Source organism: Arachis ipaensis, chromosome B4 (genome assembly GCF_059453495.1).
Source record: "Arachis ipaensis isolate K30076 ecotype BB chromosome B4, ASM5945349v1, whole genome shotgun sequence".
Taxonomy (NCBI): Eukaryota; Viridiplantae; Streptophyta; class Magnoliopsida; order Fabales; family Fabaceae; genus Arachis; species Arachis ipaensis.
The window spans coordinates 128,047,219-128,058,005 of record NC_142439.1 but is presented as its reverse complement, the minus strand read 5'-3'; the positions used below and the strand labels follow the sequence as shown (position 1 = coordinate 128,058,005).

The window sequence follows — 10,787 nt, the reverse complement described above, 5'->3', positions numbered from 1 at the left end:
CCCTCTTTTTTATGATTTTTTCCCATTTCCCATTCATTATTGCCCCTTAAAGCACAAGAGAAGAAGATATATTAATAGATTAGATTAATAAAAAAGAAAGGGAGACATATATTTTGACAATTTTTTTAAAAGAATTTTCAAAGCAATAATAAATTAACAAAGGAGAAGATTATGAGACCTCAATCACTTGTGTATCTTCAAATCCACTAATATTGTGTTTGGATATTTCTTTATTATTAATATTAGTAGGAATTGAAAGTACTAGATCCATTACACAAGTCTAATAATACTTTTAATTTATATGATATATATGATAAAGATACACAATTTTAAGTTTAATTTTTGTGGGCTAACCAGATACAAATATGCCTTAATATTATTTATATATCTTTCAATTGGATAAGCAACTATCTAGAGCTATTTCATTAATTAGATACAAAAACACAACATTCATTTTGCAATAATTTCTTTTAATATAAATTACACACGCAATTTAGCAAATTATATTCATTTTTTATTTAATTAATATATTAACTAATTTACTAACGAAGTCAATATTTGTATAATACATAATAACATAAATAATTTAAACATTTTTTATTTTAACTAAGATTATTTTAAAGTGCAATAACAAAAAAGTTAATTCTATAAGTTTAACCATAAATTAAAGTTTTATATAGATTAATATTATCAATAGATCAAAATATCCTTAAGTCTTGTGGTCATCATTTTGACACTCTTATGTGATTACCATTTTAGCACTGCTGAAAATATGACAAACCAAAATAAAAATTAAAAATAACATATAAAAATAATTATAATTTACACTACTCATTTATATATGATTGATTTAAAGCAATAAAACAAGAAACGAACATTTCAATAGTTGTCAGAATTGAAACTCAAATATTTCCTTTATATAATCATCATAATGATCTTGTATTGTTTCTTCAATAAATAAGCAAATAACTCTCTAAGTCAGCCAAAAAAATCATTAATTACATGCAGAAAAGTAAAATTACTTTAAGATTTATAATTATTTCTAAACAGAATCAATAATCTTTTAGCTCAATTGTTACTTAAGAGATATACAAACATAATATACAAGTAAACATGCAATTCAAAATTCAAAGTGTTATAAAGGCACTTGACGTGCATGAATTAAAAAAAAAAATAATTATAACAATCCAATTAAATTAAATGTACGTAATTCTTTAATTTTAAGCACAAGAGATTAAAATCAATCAAAATTTATTATCTAAACCATCAACAATACCAATCTCAATAATTAGAATAATATATTTAAAATTCACTAGCTAAAGCTAATTCTAATTTCAAATTAAGTTAAACCTAAAAATTTAGGTCCAATTAAATTTAAATTAAATCTGAACAACAAAATTAAAACTAAGAAGAATTTTTGAGTTTTAAATTATAAACACATACCTTTTGTTTAGGTGAACCTAATCATTTAGTTCTTCAATTATCGAATTTGCTGTGTCATATAATCAGCTATGAGATGCATCTGAATGCTATAAGAGAGGTACTGTCGGAGAAGATATGATGGACTCTAGTGATATTGATTCAAGTTTTCCTTGTAACATTTCCACCACTTTACACATTTTTGGTCTATCTGATGGATTCATTTGGATGCACCATAAACCGACAAATAAAATCTTTTTTATTATATCTTCATCATCTTTTCCAGAAGCAAATCTCAATAGACGAATTTTATCTTCTTTGATATCCTTCAAAATCCAATCAGAAAAGTATTCAGTACTATGAGATTCTCCAATATCATAATTATCGTTTCCTCCAATCATTTCAAGAATTAGCATTCCATAACTATATACATCTGACTTGTGAGAAACTCTACCATTCCTTCGACTAAACATTTCTGGTGAAATATAACCCGGAATCCCTCTTCTGTCTAATATAGACACAACACTTTTATCCTTTTTGCATATTCTAGCTAGTCCAAAATCAGCAATTTTTGGACAAAATTTTTCATCAAGAAGCATATTTTGGGGTTTGATATCAAAATGCAAAATTCTTGTATTGTACCCTCGATGTAAGTAGTCTAACCCTTGAGCAACGCCAGTTACAATCTGAAGTAGTGTTTTCCAATCTAACTCGGAAGATCCCTCTTTACATTTATATTTATCCAAAGAGCCCTTAGACATGAATTCATAAATAAGAGTCTGTTTATTCATTTCATAGCAAAATTTCAAAAGTGAAACAATGTTCACATGAGATGTTCTACTGATAGTAACAACCTCGTTTACAAATTCTTCTGCACTTCCTTTCATCTCCTTAAGTATCTTCACTGCCAGTTGACAACCATCATTTAAACTTCCTTTGTATACAATACCAAATCCTCCTTTTCCTAACTCTTCTTGAAATGAGTTTGTCATCTGTTCTACTTCTGCATAAGTATATCTCACTAGTGTTGCATTATTTATTTGCTCCCCAAATTGTCGAACAAGAGATGTTTCTTTGTTCAGCATTATCCTACTGAAATGCCTCTTGCAATAATAAGAAATTGCAACAAAGATCATTACAATAACGCCAACACCAGCTGATATACCTGTTTGCATACATTGAAGTGAGGAATAATTACAAAATAAAAATTTAGATTAAAAAAATGCCAAATTAAATAAATGTATTGTACAATATTTTTTACAAATTAACTTTTAAGTTTAATATTAATTCACATATTATCTAATATATCCCAAAACAATATATATATATAGCGTTTTAGATTTATACTATATAATATAATTAATTTAGCTCTTTATGCCCGGATCTTAATCTAGTATATATATATATTTCTATAAATTTTTAAGTTTAACATAGTTTTAATTTTGTTATTTTTTTGTTTCCCATAAGTTTAACATTGCTCAATGTAGAGATAATAATGAGCGTACCTATAATGAAAGTAGAAGAGAGCGAGGTTTTCGGCGAGTGAGACTACTGGAGAAAAGCATTGCCTGTGGTAATGACAATGGTTTTTTTTTTGAGAACGGTGGAAGACTTCCCGATAAATTATTGTTAGACACATCCAGAATCTTGAGTTGTCGTAGACTTGTCAAGATATCTAGTATGGAACCGTTCAGTCTATTTCCACCAAGATACAATCCTTCTAGAACCGTTAAATTCTTGAATGAGAGAGATATTGTTCCCGTCAAATTCAAGTTGGTCAAATTTACGGTTCTGATGTTGCCCTTATCATCACAGGTGATAAAATTCCAATCTTGACACGGATTGTTTCCTCGCCACGATTGTGCCAACAGAAATGGATAATAAAGTGTCTGAGCAACTTGAAGCAGAGTGGTGACTCTGTGATCACAAGGTCCAGGATGGTCTAAACAGAATCCATTAGAAGTGAAATTTAGCTTTGGAGCCCGACTCTTATTAAATGCAGGAAGAGGACCCTGCAACCAGTTGTTTTCCAATGATACTTGAGAGATATTATTGAGCAATCCCAGAAAAGGTGGAACTACACCCGTTAACCGATTGTTTGCAAGAAATAGATATTGCAAGCTGGTGGAATTGGATAAGTCTGAGATAGAACCCTCGATGGAATTCCCCTCAAGATTCACTTCAACCAATTTTGGCATGGATGAAAGAAATTGAATCGTACCCGACAACTTGTTATTATGCTTTTGGTTGCTGAGATCCAATCTCTATAGCTTGGTTAGTTTTGAAAAAGACTCAGGAAACACTCCAGTGAGATTGTTTTCTGAGAGATAAAGAAGAGTCAATATGGAAAAAGAATCAAATGTGTTTGGCAAGAAGCCCATGAGGTTTGTAGCCGAGAGTCCGATGGATACAAGGCGTGAGTAGTTATTTAAGTCGGTGGGGAATATCCAAGGTGGGAGCTTGGGGTTGTTTCCCAAGTCAATGAGCGCCAAACTTTCTAAACCCTGAAAGCAACCATGAGGGATGGAAGTGAAATTGTTGCTGGACAAAAATATTTGTTCGAGGTTGGAGAGGCCCGAAAAAGAAGGCAAAGGACCACTGAAAAAGTTGTCTCAAAGATCGAGGCAGGAAAGTGTGACAAGAGATTCATTGAGATTTAAAGGAAGTATTCCGTTGAGCCTCCTTGACTTGAGTTCGATCTGTTCTACGAAACGGAAATTTTGTGGAGTGTAACCACAAACCACGCCAGTCCATTGGCATATGGTTGTACTGTTGTCAAACCAATTAGAAGGAAGATTTTGTATGGCTTCCCTAAACTGCAAGAGGTATACGGTTTCTTTATTATTAATCTTATCATGGGACAAGACACATGCGCACATGATAAAGAAGAAGAATGTTGGTAAGGTTTTGTTACGAGGCATTGTGATTAAGAATAATGAAGTAGAAGAATGATAAAGTAGTTTTAAGAAGAAGAATGATGAAGTTGTTTTGATTTAACTTTGGCTTTGGAGGGTATTTATAGGAGTTTAGGCATAGTTGTAAGAACCAGACCAAACCGATCGGTTCGACCAGTAAACCGATGAACCGAACTCTCAACTGGTTCGGTCCAATCTTTAAATCGCTTAAGAAATAGAACCAATCAAAGTGGATAAGAACCGGTTAAAGTCGGTGAAAATAATATTGATGAAGATGTAGTTTAAACCTGGATCTTCTTTGTACTTACATGCTCTCCTTGCCACTAAGCTATGTTGATCCTTATTATTTTAAAGAGGAGTGCTAGGGGCCAGCAATTTTTGTGTTTTGTAACAATCAATTGGCCATTAATAGTATTTTTAATGGTGTGAGATTACATCCAATGGTGGGAGATCACTCACTTTTCTTTTGATGGTTAAGTGCTGGCTACAAAATACAAAAGTTGCTGGCCCCTAGACTTTTTCTATTTTAAATACTAATTATTAATTATATAGTAAAAACGTACAAAAACTTTTTTAGATATTATTTTAATTTTATACTCATTTATATTTAAATTAATTATATTTTTTATTATTCATAAGTATTAATATAAATGTAATTAAATATGTATAAATAAAAATATCAAATATTTTTATTAATTATAATATAATTATTTTTTATGATTATATGATATTTATTAATATTATTTTTCAATAAATACATATAGTATATAATAATATAATAAATATAAATTAATTAATTAGTTATTAAAATAAAAAATATTTACTTTACTAAAAAAATAAAATTAAAAAAATTTTGTTATGGAAAAATACTAGAATTTTATATTCTTATTTAATAATAACTAGATTATAACTTGTTGATTATAATTTGTTGAAACTTGATTGTTTTTAAAATATTAATGAAGATATATATATATATATATATATATATATATATATATATATATATATATATATTTTAAAATTTAGTTTTAAGTTTTAGACTATTTTATATTTTTTATTTACGTAAGACCGGTTTTGCCTGTTCAACCAGTAACTCATCATTTGAACTAATAAACCAATAAATCAGTTACCTAACCGGTTCGATTACCGATTCGGTTTTGACAACTATGGTGCTAAGCATAATTGTCAGAACCAAACCGATGATCGAACCGATTAGGCTATTGGGTCACTGGATTACTGGTTCAACTGGTGGGTCACTAGTTAAACCGGTAGAACCGCTACTATATAAATAAAAAATATAAAATAGTCAAAAACTTAAAACTAAAATTTAAAATACATATTTTTACTAATATTTTAAAAACAATCAAGTTTCAACAAATTATAATTAACACATTATATTATAATCAACAAATTATAATTCGGTTATTATTAATAAGTATATAAAATTCTAATATTTTTCATAATAAATATTTTTTAATTTTATTTTTGTATTAAAGTATTTTTATATTTATTATATTATTATATATTGTATGTATTTATTAAAAATAATATTAATAAATAGGGATAAGTACGATTTTGGTCCCTCACGTTGAGGGTCAGAATCGAATCCGTCCCCGATGTATATTTTGATTTAAAATCGTCCTTAAAGTCGCATTTAAATTTAAAATCATCCTTTAAGAAGTAAATTTTTTATAAATGACGATGATACCCTTCTGAAGTTTTTGTGTTTCGCGCGAAACACCTCACCGCTTCATATGCTTCCTAACCCTCAACTTAAACCCAACATTAATCATAACGTCTCATCTCACCAATGTTGTTCCACCGTGCCCTAGGGAAGATTCAGAAACGCTAGAAGGTGCTCTTGGAGTGAAGATCGCAGCCGAGTCTGGTCTACTGAAAGGCAGGGTCGTGCACATTCTGTCAGGTATGTGTAGCTGTTTACCAGTTTCTGAGAGTAGTAATAAAGATCATTGTGTGGTTTAGGTTTTAATTTTTTCTTCTATTTCTGTGATATGGCACTGTGTATAGGTTGTTGGAGAAGCCAATGGCGTACTTTAAACTGAAAGTCTACCATGGAGGGTTTTTTACCTATCGGAATGGGCCGTTAGAGTATGTGGGGGGAGAAACCACAATGATAGAAGAAATTGATGGTGATCGGTGGTCTGTATTTGAAGCTTATGCGGAGTTAAAGCAGTTTGGATATGTGGAGGAGAATATCCCTTCGTTATGGTTCAAGGATCCAACACATGAAGACTTGGAGAAAAATTTGAAGCTGTTTAAGTCTGATGCAGATTCTATTGCTATGTGCAAAATAGCTGAGGTAAGGGATTATGTTGAGTTGTATGTAGTGCACAAGGTTGAGGAAGAGCAGGTGTTTCCTGCTTGTGGATACATTGATGTTGGGGGGGTCATAGGATGGATGATGTGGGACAACAGCTGGTTGTGTATGGAGGAGAAGATGCTGGTTCAAAAAAATCTGATGCAGCTGCTGATATCTCTGGGGCCGAGAATACAGAGGGTGGTGATGATGCTAATCTGGATGCTAATATGGGTAACTATAGTGATAGTGATAGCTTTGATTCAGAGTACGAACCATCTGAGGAAGAGGAAGAGACTGAAGATGATTTACACTTTACCAGCAGTGAAGATGAGCTTGATCCTGCTGTCAGTGGATTTGAAGATGTTAATGTGCTGAATGAAAAAAGTCGGGCAGTGAAAAATAAGAGGGTTGCAACTGAAAACTTTGAGGATGAAGATGGAGCAGGGAGTGATGAAGTAGAGGATGACCACGAGGTTGGAGGTTTAGGGTCAGACTCAGACCACCAGGGACAGAGTTATCCAGTTCACAAGCATCAAAAAGACATGAGCCAGTACAAGTGGGAAGTGGGCACAGTGTATGCTACAAGGGAAGAGTTCAAGGACACTGTGACTGCATATGCTGTGCAGAGGGCTCGGGCAATCACATTTAGAAAGTGTGATCTGCAGAGGGTAAGGGCAGTTTGCACTGGCAAGTGTCCGTTTTGGCTGTATGCTGCGAAGATGAAAGAAGAGGATAGTTGGCAGCTTCGTAGCATGAACTTGACTCACACGTGTACACAAACACACAGGGTGGGGATTTTGCACTCTAGATGGCTAGGGAAGGCATTCAAGAAGAAAGTGGAATCAAATCCGAGGGTGAAGATTAGGGAGTTAGTTTCAAAGGCTCAAAAAAAGTGGAACTTGACTGTCACCAAGTCAATGGCAACGAGGACAAAGCAGATTGCACTTGATGAAATCCAGGGAACCTTTCGAGAACAGTATAAGAGGATATATGATTATGCACATGAGCTGATGCGGGCAAATCCTGGGACATCTGTTCGCTTACAAGTGCAAAGGTACCCTGAAGTTGAAAACGAGGTTGCCTCATCACAAACCAGCTGCTCTATCTTTCAGAGGATATATATCTGCTTGGAAGCATGCAAGCAGAGCTTCAACCATTGTAGGAGCTTTATCGGTCTAGACGGCTGTTTTTTGAAGACACCACAGGGGGGACAACTGCTCACTGCCATTGGTTGGGATCCAAACGATCAAATGTTGCCCGTTGCCTATGCAGTTGTAGAGGCTGAGACCAAGGACTCATGGACTTGGTTCCTTAGTCATCTTGCAACTGACATTGGTGTTGAGAAGATGGGAAGAACTACTTTTATGTCTGACCAGCAGAAAGTAAGCAATCCTAAACCAAATTTAACTTATGTACATTGAAACTCTGAATTACTTTATCTCAAGTATCAATGACTATTTGGTCTTCCATTTTCTGCTTACAGGGTTTGTTGCCAGCATACGAAACTGTTATACCAGGTGTGGAGAATCGATTCTGTGTGAGGCACCTATACAGCAATTTCAGGAAACGGTTTCCAGGGTTACATTTGAAGCAAATAATGTGGAGGTGTGCTAAGGCTACTCACTGGAGGGACTGGGAGAAGAACATGGCCGAACTAAAGGCTGTGAATCAGGAAGCCTATAGGTACCTAATTGCTATCCCCCCTAGGTATTGGTCTAGATCTAGGTTTACCTATAACTCTAAGGTAGATACACTGGTTAACAATATGTCTGAAAGCTTTAATGCTGCCATAGTTGATGCTAGAGAGAAACCTATACTAACAATGTTAGAGGAGATCCGGGTTAAACTGATGACTAGGTGGGCAGAGAATAGGGAGTTGGCTCAGAAGTATGCAGGGACAATCTTACCTAGGATTAGAATCAAATTGGAGAAGAGGTCTAGATCTGCTGGTGATTGGCGTCCATATTGGTCTGCTGCTCAGACATATGAGGTTATGAATGGGTTAGATAAGTTTACTGTTGACTTAGGATCCTGTGAGTGCTCTTGTAGAAGGTGGCAGTTGAGTGGAATACCTTGTGTCCATGCAATTGGGTGCATCAAATTCAAAGGGCTTCCGTTGGAACCTTATGTGGCTGACTGCTACAAGAGAGAAGCATACTTGAGGTGCTACGAGGCAGTAATTCACCCATTGAATGGCCCTGACCTATGGGAGATTACACCACATCCTGATGTAATGCCTCCCCCATACAGAAGACCTAGTCACAGGCCAGTCAAAAAAAGGAAGGCAGCTGCTGGAGATGAAGAAGAAAGCAGCCGCACTCACATGTCCAGGAAGGGGGAGAAACAGAGGTGCTCTATATGTGGTGTTGTTGGGCATAATAAAAGCAGATGCCCTAAACCTATTGAGAATGAGGTATATTCATCAAATTTTTTTACATTGCATGTCTGAGAATTTTTTACTCATGCCTTATGTTCTTCTGTATTGACTGCAAATGTTTCATAGGCCCAAAATTCCAAGAAACAAAGCAAGGGCAACCAATCCAGGGGAAGCAACAACTCTATCCCTCCAGCTGCTAAGGGAGGAAAGAAAAGTGCATCTACACAGCCCACTTCCAAGCTCACTGTGAAGAGAAAAGTTGCTTCAGCAACACAGCCAACAAGCTCAGCCCAGTCCAACACTGTAGCACCACCAAAAAGGCCTAGAGGCAGGCCCAAGGGGACCTTGAAGCCCACACCTTCAGCCCACCCTGATCCACCAACTTCATCATCACAACCAGCCTCCACTGTTCTTCCAGCATCTCAGCCATCCTTTGCCACAACATCAAGCCAACCCACTAGGCACTACTCTGTTAGCTGTACTGGAGGACCTCATGTTTCTCCCAGGAAGCTGAAGTTAATGGCAAAGTTGCCTCCAAGAAAATGGGGATTGCTTTAGGGAAATCAGAACACTTAGCATGTTTGTTTATTTTGTTTTATGTTGGTGTTAAGCTTCTGGTTAATCCAGTGTGGTTGTACTGAAATACTGGCTTGGATATTTTGTTACTTTTTGTTGCTTATATGTTGCCTTTGTGCTACTGTTGGTTGTAGTGAAATATTGGCTCTCAGCCCAGCCAATCCTTTTGATGGTTAGCTTGTTTTGAGTTAAGTTTATATTAAGGTGCTGGTAATGTCAAACACTATGGTTGCTATGTATTAAGGTTGTTACCATTTTCATGTCAAACACTGTAGCTTGTTGCCAGTTAAATGACACTGTTAATATTATTGTTCAGTCATGTAAATCATGTTTTGCCACTGAAAACTTTCACTCTCATATCAATATCCAACCATGCTTACAAGACAGTCATATTACATCTTCAAATGCATTCAACATGCCACAGACAAGAACTCCCCCAATACATAAACCCCACCCAGACCAACTCACCACCAAAAACAACAGCAAAATATACCTACACATGTTTCAAACCAGGTTCAACGGAATGAGACACTGTTGCGTTGCCTTAGACCAACTCTGCAACAGCAAATATACAAACCCAACCCACCCAAAAAACCCTAACACTGCAACGAACTTCAGCTTCCACTCTGCCACTTGAGTTCTTGATTTCATCATCGAAAGCTTCTTCCTTAACCTAGCAATTTCTGAATACTCCACCTCTGTATCTGGATCTGCCCAACGAAAAAAATTGCAGCCTTCTTTCACCTGCACATACCCACAGAGATCACCATCCCTTCCAACGCCCAGAAGACCGATTTCAGCGAAAAAGTAAATAAACAAACCTCAAAGTAGACACAGCCCCAAAATCTGCGACCTGGGTTCTCCTTGGTCCCCAAAATTCGCAACACCGGCTTCTCACCGTGAGAACAAAGTAGCAGCCTACCTTGTGACGAAGATGGGATTCGAGACGAGGTTGAGCTTCGTGCAGCCATGGCTGTCTCCCTCCACCAGGTCCTCAGGGTGAGCTCTGCAACAATGGCTTCCACGCTGCTTTACCCTTTCCTCTTCTCAATTCAACGTATCATTATTAAACTTTTCCATTCATTTTAATTTCCTATACATATATATATATATATTTATTATTATTTTCGATGATCATAACGGCCTCATAACGACGCAAGGGCATTTGCGTCCGAAAAAG

The 10,787-nt window shown here is 35.3% G+C and overlaps 1 protein-coding gene and 1 pseudogene across 1 annotated transcript; both read right to left on the bottom strand.

The window, feature by feature from the left end:
• Positions 1 to 1,460: 1,460 nt before the first annotated feature.
• Positions 1,461 to 4,340, bottom strand: LOC148569155 (receptor-like kinase TMK3; annotated as a pseudogene).
• Positions 4,341 to 10,111: 5,771 nt separating this feature from the next.
• On the bottom strand, positions 10,112 to 10,578 carry LOC107611393 (uncharacterized). The gene is made up of 2 exons (XM_016313326.3): positions 10,429 to 10,578; positions 10,112 to 10,351 (listed from the first exon to the last, which is right to left on the bottom strand). The coding sequence occupies exons 1-2, from the start codon at positions 10,576 to 10,578 to the stop codon at positions 10,112 to 10,114; spliced, it is 390 nt and encodes a 129-aa protein (XP_016168812.2).
• Between the last annotated feature and the right edge of the window lie 209 nt (positions 10,579 to 10,787).

Excerpts from the sequence above, each read along its gene's own strand:
- LOC107611393 (XM_016313326.3), bottom strand. The coding sequence starts at position 10,578 with ATGGCTGCACGAAGCTCAACCTCGTCTCGAATCCCATCTTCGTCACAA. Across the intron at positions 10,352-10,428 it reads GGGGCTGTGTCTACTTTGAG|GTGAAAGAAGGCTGCAATTT; the intron begins GTTTGTTTATTT and ends GGGTATGTGCAG.